Source organism: Mytilus edulis, chromosome 5 (genome assembly GCF_963676685.1).
Source record: "Mytilus edulis chromosome 5, xbMytEdul2.2, whole genome shotgun sequence".
Taxonomy (NCBI): domain Eukaryota; kingdom Metazoa; phylum Mollusca; class Bivalvia; order Mytilida; family Mytilidae; genus Mytilus; species Mytilus edulis.
The window spans coordinates 48513931-48532126 of NC_092348.1; the positions used below are offsets into that span (position 1 = coordinate 48513931).

General features: G+C 31.2%; 1 protein-coding gene across 1 annotated transcript in view; it reads right to left on the reverse strand.

Moving 5' to 3' along the window:
- LOC139523835 (von Willebrand factor D and EGF domain-containing protein-like) overlaps nucleotides 1–17787 on the reverse strand; it is a 41038-nt gene extending 23251 nt beyond the window's left edge. The window contains exons 1-8 of the mRNA XM_071318164.1: nucleotides 17570–17787; nucleotides 10209–10392; nucleotides 8327–8554; nucleotides 6769–6887; nucleotides 4175–4441; nucleotides 3759–3971; nucleotides 3229–3390; nucleotides 1423–1488 (exon numbers count right to left, since the gene is read on the reverse strand). Coding sequence (XP_071174265.1) covers nucleotides 1423–1488; nucleotides 3229–3390; nucleotides 3759–3971; nucleotides 4175–4441; nucleotides 6769–6887; nucleotides 8327–8554; nucleotides 10209–10392; nucleotides 17570–17741 — 1411 coding nt within the window. The 5' untranslated portion in view covers nucleotides 17742–17787. The remainder of the gene's footprint in view (nucleotides 1–1422; nucleotides 1489–3228; nucleotides 3391–3758; nucleotides 3972–4174; nucleotides 4442–6768; nucleotides 6888–8326; nucleotides 8555–10208; nucleotides 10393–17569) is intronic.
- Nucleotides 17788–18196: the final 409 nt, after the last annotated feature.

Genomic DNA, 18196 nt, shown 5'->3' on the forward strand with positions numbered 1-18196 from the left:
TATTGTTGATTGATGAACATCCTGTATTGCACACTTCACGTTTAGAAGTAAGGTAGCAAACTAATAATTGATAAATGTTTGTTTAGTAGGTCAAATTGGAAAAATGTCAGAAGCCATGAAACTAATGAACAAAAAAATCCTGGATTGGAGCAGATAACCTTGACCTGTACAGAATACTTTAAATATATTGTAAATATTACTTAGTTTATAAAATAAAGTGTAATGCTTTTGACTATCTCAACACATATGTTTTAGAGAGAATACTATTAAAGATTAGTTACATGTAAGCATATTCAACTTTTAAAAACATGTATTTAACCAACTCTAGTAGCCTTATTAACGTTTTAAAGATCCTGGTGTGAGCATTACATAAACACATGTATTTTAGGTTAAATTAAATTCAAAATTAGAAACATGCTGCTGAAAATTCGCATTCTGAAAAGGGCTTTCCTTGAAGAAGTTTATAAAAGGTAACATGATCCTGTAATTATACATTACATTAGCCTTTATAGGTGATGTCTTCATATTGAATAATCGAGTTTCGTGACTTTGTTGCACGTATCTATATGTTGAACTTGAAATAAAGAATACAACGGTACCTCATTCTGCGTTAGATCACGACTTTCATCCATGAGGTACAAAAATTCCAGCAGCGCCAGCATATGAATTTTATTCGTGTATCTCCAAGTTGATATGATATCCCAGTAACTGAATTGATGAGTTCTTTTAAAAGCGATTAAAGTTGATGCTTTTTTGTAAAATATTGAACGAAGGGCTCTAATATGCAAAGCTAGTTGTGTACCTCTTGAGATATTCTAGACGCCATCATGAGTCGATTGATCTTTTATATATAGAGAGCCCAGGTGGTTGTGTGGTCTAGCGGGACGGCTGCAGTGCAGGCGATTTGGTGTCACGATATCACAGTAGCATGGGTTCGAATCCCGACAAGGGAAGAACCAAAAATTTGCGAAAGCAAATTTACAGATCTAACATTGTTGGGTTGATGTTTAGACGAGTTATATCTACTATTTCCTGGATTGTGAATTCACAGAAAGATAGTTATTAGCAAGTGTGTATATTACCCTGAGCAACATGACTCTATTGGCGCTGGACCATGGCATTTTGGAGCTCTTCGGTTCCCATAGAATTTTTTGGGGGTTCCTTTAGCATATTTTGTTTGTTCTTTGGACGTGTAATGGTCATTTTTCTTTTCGTCATATTTCGTTTGTTTCCAAGCCGTTGTCAGTCTCTAATCGATGTATGTGTTTTAATGTTGCCTCAGTGTCTTCCGTTCTTTTAATATAGATATTAACTGTATTATATATATATTGGGCAACTAGGAAGAATTGCAACAAACTTTTTATATACTCTTTTTTATTAATACATCAGAAAACATAAAAAAATCATATTCTTAAAACTTACAACTGCAACCTGGATAGTGTTCCGTTTCTGACGACATTTCATTAGGACATTTTACCGGGCCACTTCCTGAAGAAGAAAACATTATTAGTAGCTTAATTTTCTAATATATTTGAATTAAAACATTACCGCATATTGAAATAATCATTTACAACAAGGTTTGATTTGCCAGAATGAAATTTTACTTAAGCATAACATGCATTATGATCACCAAAAATTTTGGAATAAAACAGGTAGTTAGATAGAGGATATTGTATATGCAGTATAATTTTCCTTACGTAAATGGGACAACTATTCAATTTAGAATCAGTTCTATTTCTATGTGTACCCATCGGATGAGTGAAGCCTTTTCAACTGATTTCTATAACTCGTGCTTAAGTTTACTGTACAAGGTTAGGAAGTTTGGATCCCGCTAACATGTTTAACCCCTCCCCATTCTGTATGTAGGTGCCTGTCCCAAGTCAGGACCCTGTAGTTCAATGGTTGTCGTTAGTAGCAGTGTTACATATTTTGTTCCGTTAATTTTTTTCCATCATTTAATAGGCTGCTAGTTTACTCGTCTGTACTGGGTTTTTTTTATAATTTTGTGATTTCGGGGTTTTCTTTAGCTTTGCGGTATAGGCTTTGGAGGCCGTACGGTGACCTATGGCTGTTTCTGTGTCATTTAGTCTCGTGTAGAGAGTTGTCCCATTGGCAATCATATCACATCTTCTTTTTGATATCTAGTGAATTTCTATTATAATTGGTAAGAATTGCTTCTTGAATAATTTAGAATTTCGATTTCTCCATCAATTTGTTTAGAATATGATTTTAAAATACACAAAACAAACCTTTTTTTAAGGGAGTTCGCTTCTCAGTTTCAAAAAATTAACTTTTCAAACACTAGTTTATATTGATAGGGTATTAATAAAGGAATCAAAAGAGCAAAAAAGTATATATAGGTCAATGTGCTTGTTTTCGAGATGTTGGTGGTAAAATATTCTCTCTTTTCATAGCTTTATCATTGACAAGTCTTAGTTCTCAAATACTTTTAAAAAATAATTAAAATTTTATATATCTTTTACAGATGGCTTATCATTATACATGTTAAAGATTTATTAAAAGAAAAATGGGGGTCAATGGGCAAAATTTTTAAAGGCATTAAATGGATAAAACCAGAGGATTCCGAAAATCTGACAAAAATTCCAAATCATGACCAGCGAACTTCATTAAGTCCAAAGCCCTTACATTACAAAACAATTATTGTTCAACTAGAAAAATTGCTGGCATTAATCTTATTTTAATTACATTATATTAAATAAATATCAAAACTCCAACTTCGATATGTACCTTCATTTACCACGACTTTACACAAAATATCAAGTCAAATGATTTAAGAATAATAAATTCTTACAGATAATAGGTGGGAAAAATTGTACCCCCTTTCGGCTTTACGGGTAAGAGACTAACAAAGAGTTACAATTTTACCATAAACATATACATGAAAGGTTCTTTACCAAGCACAGCTAGAGAATATTACAAAATCAACAGGGACCCCCTTGTTCTAACTTGAAATAGATATGATGCGGTCATTTTCTGTGAATAAACTGTATAATGTGAAATGTAAAAATCATTTTTTATCTTTGGTTGGGTGATAACATATCAAATATTTAAAACATGCAGTTCACATATTTTTTATTTCCTAAAGCTACTTAAAGTTTTTTCGTAATGTTTCATTAACAAATATGATTAAATATCAACTTTCAGATTATTACCAAGTTGTTGTACAAACTTAATCATGTTAATATAACTGTTAACGTTATACATTACCAAAGCAATACGATGAATTTGAGGTTGATGGTGGTAGATGGTATACATAATACCCGTCACAATTTCTTATTACAATATTAGAAGACTGTTCACAAACACTGTTGTTTGTTTGCATACAGGCTATAGCAGTCATATTCCCATCAACAAAAGTTGGTAGAGATCCTGTAAAAGCACACACAATTGCTTTGTTTAACAAATAAAATGTAGACAACCTTTTTTATTTGATTCCAGTGTTTCATCAGGTTATCGAGATTTGTTTAAATTGCGCGAAATTTCAGTTTCTTGGTGAGATCTTCATTTAAAAAATATTTCCAACACCTAGGATTTACTTACTTCTTTAACTGCCAGTGTGAAAGCTTATTATCCATTAAGATATTGTATTATATTTTAGTTTACAGTAGATTATTGCTACAATAACAATTGACTTTTTAAGAAAATGTAAGTTGAAAGGAGACCCAATAATATTCCCAAGCCAACGACTACGGGTCCGTCGACAAGAGCAAAGTATCATATAATTGAACAAAACGTACCATTTAACCAAAGAGGGTTAATTGTTCCACAATTCTTTATTCCCGGAGGGGATGTCGGCATATCATCACCATTATCGCTGAAAAATCTATACCAATCTTCTTCCAGTATTTCATCACTTATGGGATCATCTACCGTCCAGTCAACATAAAATCCTGTGGAACGCTTCTCGGCATCGTTCACACTTCTGTATACATTGCATGGATCCTGAATAACTGAAACATTCAACGAATATGTTCAGCTTCTCATACCCTTATTAATTTGCTTATATGAACAAATATTTGCAAAAATGTACATTTGTAGGACAATTTTTTTTTTTTTATCATACTTCAAAAGGCAAAAGATATATCTATTTCATCAAACATACAAGAATTGAAAACATAATGTAATATTTTTTTTCTTTTCAATTCTTACTTACCTTTTCCATTATATGTCCTTACGTCTCCAGCGTTATTGTAAACATAAGCCGCTCTGACATTTGTTCCTCCAGATTTGTTTACTTTATACACGTCGTTCCACACATTGTCCGAGTAATACACAAATTCGCCATGTAAATCAATTCCAGTTACTTTATACCATGAATACTGATGACCGTATGCTTGAATTTCTTCTGTAAATTTTCCTTCGAATGTTGAAGATCGTATTATTTTTCCAATCGTATAATAAATCCTTCCTCCAGTCGAATCTGTTAAAAAAGACTTTTATTGAAAACATAGAACTATTTAATCCTTTAGACATTAAAAGTCATCTTATTAACTTTCTTTTTTACCTGAAAGGAAAATCATTTTCAATATGTTTTTACAATTTGTTTAATTTTTTTATATGTATCAAAATAAAAGACTTGTTCATAGACAATATTCATCCCATTTATTTTTCATCGTATACTAGTCAAAACATACTTTTTGGTATTAAAGGCTTGTTTGTTATCTATTTGTTTACAATGTTTGAAGTCTTGATTTTAAATTTTGTTTAGGGAATTTTCGTTTTGAATTTTCCTCAGAGATCGGTATTTTTGTTACTCAACGATAATAAACTACCTACACACGCATGTATGTATGCATACATAAATGTTCCAGATACAGGTATTCGAACTACGTGGATGGGCCGTGTATTAAATACGATGGACATTGAATTGATAAAATCCTAAAACCATTGCTCTACGAATTTTCATTCAATAAGGACTTGATAAAAAAAAGTTGTCTGATTTATTTGATCATACGATGGACATTGAATTGATAAAATCCTAAAAACCATTGCTCTACGAATTTTCATTCAATAAGGACTTGATAAAAAAAAGTTGTCTGATTTATTTGATCATAATTTATTCGTTAACAATTATTCAATGATGTGACGATCTAAAAAAAAACAGTGAATCTTACTCACAAGTTTAGATTGTAGTAAATTCAATGTCGATATAAAATAACTTCTAAAAATTTCTAAATAAAATGTGAAACAAGAAGTCAACTATTCTATCAATGGATGAAACAGTTGACAGAATTAATACGCTTTAAATTGTCACAAAAGAATGTCGAAGATGATTAAGATTGGAATTGAAATATATTGGACACCAGTCATGTAACGATTTTGAAGACTTAGATCAACCAGAGACATTTACACAATGAATTAAATGTAATTGTAAGGACCGTGCTGAAAAGCAGTGGTATCTTGGAAAGTAAACACCTTCCTAAACACACATGCAATAATACAATCAGTGAAAATAACTGATTTTGTCATCCATAACTATCGTATTTCAAACTTTCAAAAGCAATTGATGCGTGTACAGGTCAGTATTTGTGGCATTTTGGTTAATAAAAGTTGATTTAAATCATATGTACTGACATGAAATGTCTTATAATGGTGTGGCCCAGCTTGACGCTATGAAACGTTTCTCATGAATTCTGGGGAGGGGGGAAACAACGTCTTAAAATTAAAAGACATCTGATTACATATGATTTGACCCTTTGATAACAAAGGCGATCGAGTTGACTGATATGGTCGGATCATATGAATTTATGGATAAAGTCATAACAATAAACAATAAGGTCTAAATTTCGATATTCTATGAAATACAAATATGAAATCAGCTTAACTTTAAGTCAGGAAGAACGTGTTCAATAATAATACCTGGCATGTATATGACGTTGTAAACGGTTTAGAAGTAAAGCAAGATTTTGTACTGACTTTATTTTCGTGCTTATGAATTCGAATATTTTTATAATCTTTGATCAAAAAGTCAAACGTTTATCATGTAATGCAAAATATTTCCATGTTTAAATGCCCTCGTAAAACTGGTTCAATGCAAAGCAACATTCAGTACTGTCTATTTATCGTGATATATTTAAACCTTGCTGATCGGTGTGAGTCAATGCTCCGTGTTGAAGGACGTATTTTGACCCATAATGGATCGCTTTTATAAATTGTTACTTGGATGGAGAGGTTCATTGGCACTCATACCACATCTTTCTATATCTATATTATGAACTACTTCAAATAGTTTTATAATATTTGGTCAGAAAGTCATATTTTTTATCATGTAATACAAAATATTTCTATATTTAGATGTCCCTCGTAAGACTTGTAAAGTGTAAAGCAACATTTAGTTCAGTCTTATCGTTCTTATTAACTCGAATATTTTTACTATCTTTGATCGCACAGTCAAACTTTTATCATGTTATACAAAATATTTCTATAATTAAATGTCCCTCGCAAAATTGATTTAAAAAAATATTGCAACACCTGGTGACATTAAATATTCTAAAAATTCTAACAGGTTTTTTTTTCTACAAATGAACATATTAAATTTTACATGTCAAAAGTTCAAACATATTTAGCGAATATTTAAGTTGGAAGTACATTTATCAACGTTTCTATTGCAGAACAAAGCAACAATATTTTTTTTTATTAGAGATAACAAAATCATAGATTAAGGCTTGGTTAATATTTTGGGTATTGTCATGGAATATATTAAGATACCAAACCGCACATAAGTTAAGCAGACTGTTAATTACTAACCTAATACTATACGGGAATCTCTTGTCAGCATTGAGTCACTTATAACTATAGTTTTGTGGTTTCCATCTAATGAACACTTGTCAATTGACCCAATTTCATCATCCATGAAATAAATCCATCTGATTAAAAAAATGAAAAAAAGAATTTGTTGGTATATTTTACATACTAATATTGACTTTAGTCTATCTTGAAAACAAAGCAATTATTTGATCCATAGCATCACGAGTCATCTGTTCACTTAATATTATTTGATAATTTAAAGTATTACACGTACCACATGGACAAAAGAAAATTAAATATTCATAGAAGACATTTAGTATCATGACTTTAAAGTATAGTTTGAATAGCACAACAAAATATAGTTAAATCATTATTTAAACCAAATACATACAAACAAACTCACTTGCTCATGAAACAGAGGCGAAATATACAAAAAGGACATCCAAACTCATCAATCGAAAATAGAGTACAAAGCAATGGTAAAAATAACGACGAAGACAAAAAGACACGCATAAGTATACAAATCCCAAAATCGAAAACTAAAGACTGGTCAATACACAGATAGAGACCCCACAAAAAACTTCTGATGATGTCAGGTGCTCCACATGTAACATTAAGCAGTTCCTTAACTGTTAGTGACATTCTTCTTGTTGCTAATGTTAATATTTTGAGAATATTATTTTTCAATATTAATTAATCCCAGTATTGCAGTACTTTCATTTAACCATAAAACTCAACCAACAAAAACCATTGCATCGGAATTGTGTGTAATTAGAAAAGCTACACTGTGTGTGTTTCGGGTTTTTTTTTTCACTCTTTTTGTAAATGTTTCAATTATCCTACATTTACTTTTCCCGTTATGTAAATCTAGATGATATGAAATTTCATACAGACATATAGGATTGTAGAACATTGTAAAATTGTCATCCTTTTTTTATTTTAAAAACATGACGATTCTGGATTCACAGTTATGCTACGAAGAAGTCTAGCTGTGTTTGTGAAATTTTCAACGCTTATTTGGACAGATGCTATAATATTGTAATATTTTGCATTGATTTTCCTTTATTGTTGTTATTTGTTATTTTTTCCATCTTTTTCGTGTAAAAGTCATATTTTTAAGAAGCTTTTTTTTCAGTTCACAGTTTTAAACTCTGTTTTTCAAGATGATAAGGAATATCCAATGAAAGATTTATAATTCAGGTACTGTCTTATTCAATATACTTCGTAAATATTAACTGGCAATAACGTATCACCTGAATACAATATAAATATCAACACGGGTGCTACATGGTGTACTACAGTTATCTATATGTCACCCGTTTAGTGAGGACTCCTGTCCGTTAGGTGTAGCACGAGTTGCTTTATTTTAAATTATTTTTTATATGATGATTCATACACTGGTGTTTTACTGCTTGTCTTTTGAAATATTGTTGATGTCCGTGTTTAATTTGTATGTATACCTATAATTACTTTGTTAGCGAAGTTTTTTCAATACATGCAAGGTTAACTAGCACTTGATGGTTAATACATATTTAAATTTACATATTTTTATATTTACCCGTTGTTTGCATCCACAGCAATATGCCCAATTCCAGCAGTGCTGTTCAAAACAGGTAATATGTTTGAACCGTCTAGCTCTGACCGTATTATAGATTTGTGATTTTTGTCAGACCAATATATATGATCATGCTCAGAATCTATGGCTAAACTGTGTGGATGATATAACGACGATTTTGAAATTATTTCTTCGATCTTCCTTTCATTTTCGTAACATGGGTAGCAGGTTCTATGAATAGGATAGAAATAATTAAGTATTTGTATTAAAACAAACTGAAAAATTTGATTCATAAAAGTTGAAAATTACTCGGGAAAGTTCATAAAATCAAAGTAACATTTAACTAAATTAACAGCCTTTTTCATAAAAGAGGGACGAAAGATACCAAAGGGACAGTCAAACTCATAAATCTAAAACAAACTGACAACGCCATGGCTAAAAATGAAAAAGACAAACAGACAAACAATAGTACACATGACACAACATAGAAAACTAAAGAATAAACAACACGAACCCTACCCATAAAAGAGGGACGAAAGATACCAAAGGGACAGTCAAACTCATAAATCTAAAACAAACTGACAACGCCAAGGCCAAAAATGAAAACGACAAACAGAAAAACAATAGTACACATGACACAACATAGAAAACTAAAGAATAAAGTTTTAACAGGAACGCTCAAATCCTAAAATTTGTTCGTATAAATACAGTTACTTAAATACTTCATGAGCTATATGAACCATATAGATATTCAAATATACTAAGCGTCAGTTACATTTCGCAATATGTAAAAATCCTAGAGTCTGCAGGTTTTTTCTATCCATGTGTTACACAATATTACGTTTTTTGGTCAAGAAAAAAGAACACGGCCTAGGCAGTTCATGTTAATGTTTTCCATGCAAACACGTTCTAAAACGAATACAAATAAACAACTTTATACAAGAATACACAACAAACACGTTCAAACATAAAACACTTAAACAAAAACAATTGGCGAATAATCAAATCGGAAGAAGGTTCAGACCAATATTTTTACAAAAATGTATTGATATGACATTTTGAAATTGTATGAAAACCCATACTAACTGGGTTTTCTTTATTAGCATATCACATATTGACGATGGTGTTTCGTCTAAATATAAAAAGCATTCGAATTTTAGATTCAAACTTAGCAAGTTAACAAATGAGGAAGTTTTTTAAAGTTCATCCTGTTATAAGTATTCTGTCTTCAATTTTTTTCATTTTTGATACCTTTGTCAAGTATCAAATTTTCAGACCATTATGTGTCATATGTTTTTAAATAGCTGTTGTCGCGTATTTCGACCAGCTTAGTTAGGCATCTAGTGATGTTCTAATGTAAGATACACATAATCAAAAACAACAGCAGACTAATTTGCTAAAGTTAATGAACAACTAGTTTAAAAAAATAATCAAAGATACAGTTTGTTGTCAGTGTACATAGTGTCGACGATATGATGACAAAATGTCATAAGAATACATCTTAATAATTCCGTTTTGAGAAAATCTGATAAATATAAAGTTTAGTTTTTTATTCTATTTATTAATTATTACTGCTAGACATATTTGTTTTTCGTTCATTTTTTGTACATGAATTAGGCTGTTAGTTTGAATTGTTTACATTTGTCATTTCGGGGACTTTTTGTAGCTAACTATGCGGTACGGGCTTTGTTGAAGCCATACTGTGATCTATAGTTGTCAATTTCTGTGTCATTTGGTCTCTTGTGAAGTGTTGTCTCATTGGCAATCATACTACATTAACTTTTTTATATGCAATATTATTCGGAAGTTTTCCTTGATATATACTCTCTATCAGCTCATTCATTTTACCTTGAACATGGATACGATTTTTGTTTTGCGTGCCTACCTTTGTATAGTACCATCATACGAATCTACCCAATAGATATATGGCTTGGTTTGATGATAATCTATTTTGAGACTGCCATGTGTGCGTCTTGGTATTCCAACTACAAGTTTAGTTACTGTGGTTTCGTTTAGATTTATCAAATACATTCTATCCCAGTCTACAACTATCGAATTAGCCCCTGTAACTAAAACAGAAACTCGTTCGTATTTCAAATTCTTGCGTGTTCTTTATACAGCGTTAAATAATGTAACCACAAGTAGGATACGACTTATGTGGGGTGTGTAGGAGACAACATTCATGCCTAATATACCCAACACAAATCATCAATAGGTCAACATACTACCGTCATTTATAACAATTTTTTTTATAAAATAAGTCAGTTGTTATCCATTTGTTCGATGTGTTTGATCTTTTGATTTTGCAATTTGATTGCGGACTTTCCTTTGTGAATTTTCCTCGGAGTTCAGTATTTTTGTGATTTTACTTTTCAGCATTAAATTGCATCGAGTCTACAAAGGTAAACGATGAAACAGATTAGTTAGATAGAAACAAAAGTACCGAACTCCGTGGAAAATTCAAAGGGACGTCTCTAATCAAATGGCAAAATCAAAAGCTAAAACACATCAAACACATCAAACGAATGGATAAAAACTGTCATATTCCTGACTTGATACAGGCATTTTATAATGTAGAAAATAGTGGATTAAACCTGGTTTTATAGCTAGCTAAACCTCTCACTTGCATGACAGTCGCATGTAATTCCATACCATTGACAACGATGTGCAAACATAGCAAACAGACATAATAGGTAAAACTGTCAGAAATATTGGAACAGTAGTCAAAATTGTGGTATAATCTTAATCGCTATTGAACAAACATATATGTAACAAAGGAACACAAAAAAGGCATTAAGACCCCGTTCTCATAAAAACTTGAGGTATACCTGAATATAATGTTATTCACGTCCGGCTGCGTATTACTGTGTTACGGGGTTAAAATTAATAGTAAAAACGCCGAACTCCAAAGCAAATCCCCATATCGAATTCGAATACAAAATCAAAAGCTCATAACAAATCAAACAAATGGCAAAAAAACTGACATATTCCTGACTTGGTACAGGCATTGACTTATGAAGAAAATGATGGATGAAACCAGGAAGTAAAGCTAGTAAAAAAATTATTTGTATAACATAAGCGTAGAATTCCATGGTGTTGGCAAAACTAACAGACAAAATAGGTAAACATTTAAAAAAAATTGAAGAACAGCGGTCAACCATGTGTCATAAAAGTAATAAATATATTCCTATTGTCGTAGCTACAATCACGTCCCCTTTATCAAAATTATGGCCTACCGAATTATTTACCGGGTTGGCAATAACATGATCAATACGACGGGTGTCACATGTGGAGCAGGATCCGCATACCCTTCCGGAGCACCAGAGATTAGCCACAGTTTTCAATGGGGTGCGTGTTGCTTAGTCTTTAGTTTTCTATGCTGTGTTATGTGTACTATTGTTATATATTTAAGAAGATGTATGAGTGCCAATGAGACAACTCTCCTTCCAAGTCAAAATTTATAAACCATTAGAGGTCTATGTACGGTCTTCAACAATGAGCCATGGTTAACACCGAACAGCATATGGAATAACTATTTAAACAGGAAAACCAACGGTCTAATCTATATATAAAAAAGAAACAAGAAATACTTTTGAACATCAGATTCCTGAGTGATAACAGGTGCAAACAATTGCAGCAGGTTTAAACAATTATTGGTACCAAACCTTCACCCTTATATGATACAATAGTGGAACATCACAACATAGGAAGACACACTATAAAATATCAATTGAAATAGCTGAACTGAATCAAAAGACATGTTCACACAAGTGAAAATACACTGAACGAAAACATTTGATCTATGATAGAATGCAAATACAAAATCAATCAAATAAAGGGTACATGAATTTAGGCAGTATTAAACCGCTGTGAGATGATAAACAATTTAAAATAAAGCAATAACCTTGAAAAAAGCCGCCATAATATATACAGGCAAATGAAAATAATTTTTTGGTAAGATATAAAGCATAAACGGAGAATGGAAATAGCTTTTGGTTTATAGTATCATGAGTATGAAGACATGAAAATATATAGTTTTACCAAACACTTATCAAAGCTGATATATAGACGCGATATAACACTGAATAAGTAAACATTAAATAACAAAAAAGGATTACAAATTGTATAAACAGGTCATATTGCCAAGACAGTACTATTACTCTGTTTGTTAGGGGTGCTTATCAGTATTTTGTATACATAACCGAACTATCATACAAGAGGGGCAAAACATACCAGAGGAACATTCAATTCATAAATCTGAAATAAGTTGACAACGCCATGGCTTAACAAAAAACAGACAAATATTAGAGCACAAGACACAACATAGAAAACTGAATACTAAGCAACATCAACCCCACCAAAAACTGGGAGTGATATCAGATGCTCCGGAACGGTCAGCATATCCTGCTGCACAAATGGAAACCGTCGTATTGCACGCGATATTACAAACCAGGATTTGATAGGTCACATGCGCGGAAAATGAATGGGATTGTTGTTAACAAACATAAGGGACTTATCCGATATAATCTGTGAAACGGATATTCCGTAACGGTAAACCAATTCATGATGGCGTCCATAAAAATTACGAAGGGATGATTTCAACTGCACCATTTGGATCTCTTGGTTTAATAGCTTCCTTGTGAGTATCAATTCATTAGCAAGAAAATCATGATAGGAAATACAAGCCCGGGAATATAGTATCAGTTGGGATACATATACTCCGTATACAGGCGCTACTGGAATGATACTACATAGGAAGGTTTTTTTTCAACAGACCCTCATTGTCAATTTCTAGATGTAAGTTAAGATAGGATACTGTATCTGTTGTATTCTTTATCGCTAGTTCCGCTAGTTCGATTGGATAGATGAGTTCAACATAGTCACCAAACTATTTAGTGAGAAAACATCATCTTGGATGTATATAAAGTTAAAGGATATTGCTCACTTCTTTTCTTTCTTACTACGAAGTTTTTATATTAAATCGGCCTCATAAAAAATAGCGAAAAAGTCGGAAGAAGAGGAAGGACACAGTCAATTCCCATGGGTATGCCGATAGTTTTGTTAAAAAAAAACACGTTCTCTAAACGAAACAATTATGTTGTCAATCAAGAAATCAAGCATCTTGATAATGTCAATTTCAGGAAATTTTTGGTCTGAATAAAAGTGATTCTTTACAAAGTGGGATTTATTCCTCCCTTAGACAAGATACTTGTAAGTACGTTGGCCTATTTTTTTTATAAAACAACGCAATACCAACTCTTTCAATTTCATTATTGAAGGAGTAGGTCCGTTAAGGGCCGATGATTGGCTCAAAATTAAAGTTCATCTGATGAGAGATTTTTTTAATTTTTTAAACACTTAAGTGTCTACATCAGTCGATTCAATTGGTTTATATGAAAGATTTGAACTTATTTGGTCATTAAAGACACCAAAATTCAAGTTTAAATATGAAAAATATATCAAATATGCCACAAAATTCTTTTTGCAGATGATTTTGGTAAAACATGAAATTGGCCACATCCGTGTTCATTCTCAAATTTTATATATGTCATGTATTATCATCAAATTCAACTTACATTTAAATATTAAGAATGAACACAAAGGCAGCCACTTCAATTTCAAAACCGTCTAAAAATTAACCTACAGGCTAAAATTTCGGAGAGTTCAGTAATTTAGCATGACTTAATGATGCTAGTAACCGATACGCGTGCAGTGTATTGTCAAGAACTGCCATATTTATGTTACAGAAGTATTCTACTACTAAAATTTTACATTTTAACAATTGTGTAAACCTGCTATATTTTGGGGGCAAACAGGGGTATTATTTGGCCTACTTGTTTGCCTTGGAGTTCAATATATTTGTTACACCTTTTCAGTGAAATAAATAGTAGTATGCCGCTGTTCGGAAGTCATATATCGATTCAGAATAAAAAATCCGGGTTAACAACTAAAACTGACGGAAATACATCAAATAAAACAACGATACAAAAGAAACACTAAATAAATAAGGGATGTCAACGAGTACTCAAGTATTCGAGTAATACCAAGTATTGGTTAACAAATAGAAACTCGACTAATCGGTCTTATATTAGAATATTTCTTAAGCTCAAACAAAAAACATTTGTGTTGAGGATGCCTTTCAGAAATTATTAATTACAGTTAAAATATCATTCTAATTATGGCGTTTTACTGGCATTTAGTTTCCTCAAAACTGATGTTGAATATAAATGAACCAGAGCACTTCTCAAATGCTTTCACCTTTAGCTAAAATTAGTCATTCCCCTGTCTCTGTACCGTAGAACATATATATTCATCAGCAGGACTGATAACTACCTAACAAAGTTGCATAACGCTTCGTCCGAGAAAAAATGACAAAATAATATTTTAAATAAGAACAAATGTGTTGCTAACTGTGTCGACCCCTATACAATTATTAAAGGCATCCGTTAACTATAATTATCATGCACCCTTTTGTTGATTATTAAAAGTTATTATAGAGGTTTCTCAAACACTGCTGTTAGAGTTATCATTGTTCTATAGATATGAATTAATTACTTTATTAAATCATAGCCATATTACATAATTAGTACATATTAATTATAGTATAAAATTTCTTGGACTATTGTCTTGTCCTAATTTATAATAAGGAGGGTTTTACTTTCATAAGAGAACGACATATTATTTTGTGTTTTCATTATGTAATTTTTTACCGAGCGAGTACTCGAGTATCGCTCGGTAAATTCAACGAGTTATCGATTATTTAATCTTCACCGAGTTGACATCCCTTACATAAATAAATCTTTTCCTATATTAGAATAAAAATCTTGGATCGTAAATTTTCCCATCGACACTCAAATTTGATACCACTTAACATTTCAAACTAAATGTAATAATCCAATTCGTTTTAATCTGTAGCTTATAAACGGTTTATTTTCTTCTTTAAAATCTAATAAAATTTTTTGATTTTACGAAACACATTTAAAAAGTATAAAAAAAAAAGTTCAAAATATATGACATAGACTCTTTGATTTTTATATTCCACTAGAATTTCAACTTTCAGTTTTAACCATGTGAATAAAAGAAATACAGGTGGAATTGGTCCTACCTATTTGTTATTATTTTGTTTTCTCTAGGTAAATGAAATATAACCATTTACGTCTAAGTTCCATAATCTGGACTAGATTTGATTTCCAACTACATTTGTGGTAACGAACCACTTTTGAAGAAAAGTTGACATATTTTGCTTTTACCAAAAAATGGACATGATTTGGCCTTTATCAAAGGACACGTTTTGGTCTTTGTCATCCGCTTAACGTGTTTTGTTGTTCAGTGACATTATATGAAAACGTTTGAGGAACAGAGACGTTGTGGGGATCGAAACGTCATTGCCAAATATAATCTTGTTTAATGATTTTGAAAAGAATCATTCTATTTTATGACTCTAAAACATACTACGGCGATATGTATAAAACAAATTAAATGATTCTATTGACCTTTCAAATAATTTTTTTTTTCTCTCACAGCGTTCATTCTTTTATCAAAATATAACCAAAGTGAACTGCCAACTGAAATATTTAAACTGAATGAGTATGTAAACGGTCATGACGGTTGACACTGTTTTCAGACACAAAAAGTTTAAACAAAAATCAAGGTTACCGACAAGGAAGACTCACAAGTGATTTTAACTAAAATCAATTTAAATTGCTCTAGACGTTAACAAAGTTAAATTTAAGATTTTTTTTCTAATTAGGCTTTTTCATATTACTGAAGTTTTATCTTCGAATGATATATTAGATATTATTGTGTATTTTACTTAGAATAATATCTGATTTTAAACAGTATTCTTGTAATTTTTAATTGTTAAATTTGCTTTATCATATTCCTTCCGTCATACCCAATGTTTATCATGTTTATAAAGTAGTGCTAATATGTAGAAAAAGTGAAATCCTATTTGATTAATGTCTATCGCCATATTGAAATCAACGCTGCTCAATTTATATGAATTTTCCAGGATTCTCAGGCATAGATTACCTAAGCCGTATTTGGCACAACTTTTTGGAATTTTGGATCCTCAATGCTCTTCAACTTTGTACTTGTTTGGCTTTATAAATATTTTGATATGAGCGTCACTGGTGAGTCTTGTTTAGACAAAACGCGCGTCTGGCGTACTAAATTGTAATCTTGGTATCTATGATTACTATTCCTCATTCTAAAATTAATTAATTAAATGTAGTTTGGGTAAACATAGTTTATGGAATATACTATATAACTCTATAATATATATATATGTTCGAAATACAAACTGCAACGATCAGGGTAAATGTATATCATTTTAGCTTCCATTTTTTCTTTCCTTTATGCCCTTTTCCATAATTTTGTTAATGGATAAACCAGTCCGATAGGTGTCAAATATAAAACATAACATGATTTGTTTAACTGATGTGGTTTGCCTGAATCAGTGTATCATTGTGTGTTATGATTTGTAGATGATGTTTCATTTCATCAATTTATTTCCTCTGATTAAAGGTGTAACGGCAAACTTTTCTTAAAACCATATTGATATAGAAAAGTAAAAATTATCAATTTCTGTATATATTCAAAAAAGCGGAAAGTACATAAAAACTGACGAAAGAACAAACATTAAACTTTATCAACCAACGCAAAGTCCTTTTATTAAAACAATCATCGGAAGATATTAGGATCTTTTTGATAAATATTCCGTATCAAGTTCACAAAAAATTGGGAAGGTTTTTACGTATATATTCTAGATACTGTTGTTTTTTATCATCTTAATTACATTTTATTACATTATTTCTATTATTTTTTGTAAATCTTTAACGTAAACTGTGTGTATATATATATAAGTAGATGTGGTATGAGAGTGAATGAGACAATTCTTCATCCATGTCACATTTTGTAAAAGTACGGCCTTCAACACATATTTCGATAATAAAGTTATAATTCTGTTAACTCATACTGTTAGCTATGTTTGAATATAATAAATATACGTGCTACTACAAACAGTAACTTTGATGCGTTTCTCGTACTTTTATTTCTTTTATTTTTTAATTAAATCATGTTTAAATCATTTTTTAAATTCATTATAGGTTACAACATCATACGAGAAAGCAGAAGCTTAAGGGCTCATTTTATTTGTTTTGTTCTTTTGCTTGTTAAAAATTCTGTACATACATATTATCTGATAACTGTTATGCATCAATTAAAAACGATAAATCATATACTTGCCTGAAGAATGTGTACCACACCTTGGCTTTGAACTACATCCACCTGTTCTCCAGCAACAATTCATGTACTGTTGCCCACTTGCAAACGTCAAGAAAATCATTTGCAAAATTAAAATTTGCTGAGTTCCTGCCATAATTATTTCGTCACATATACTTTCTGTCGAAATTAGCATGTGTTTTTAATGTGAACATACCGCTCAAACCTTTAACTAATGTGTGTGTCATCTCTTTAAATCTTTAATTATACTATACTGAGGGGGTCTATCATGTGCCGTTTTTCACTAATATTCGTAAATATTGTATGGGACTTTTGGGACCCTCAGTACCCGGAACAGTATTTTTTTTCAATTTTCGATGTAAAATGATACATTTATACATCTATGTATTCTTTAGAAATTAAATTTTACCGAAGCCACCGCCATATGTTTCAATAAACATATCAATAGTCAAAGAAGAAATCATTTTATAGGACAAATGTATTCCTATACACAAGTCAAGGTGGTAGAAATAAAAATAAATTAGTGTCGCCTATCCGCAGATAATACACAATTATAAGTCGTCAAAATACACTTATGTCGTGAATCTTTGGTTCAAAATCACTATTATTTTTCAGGAATTGAGAGGTTTT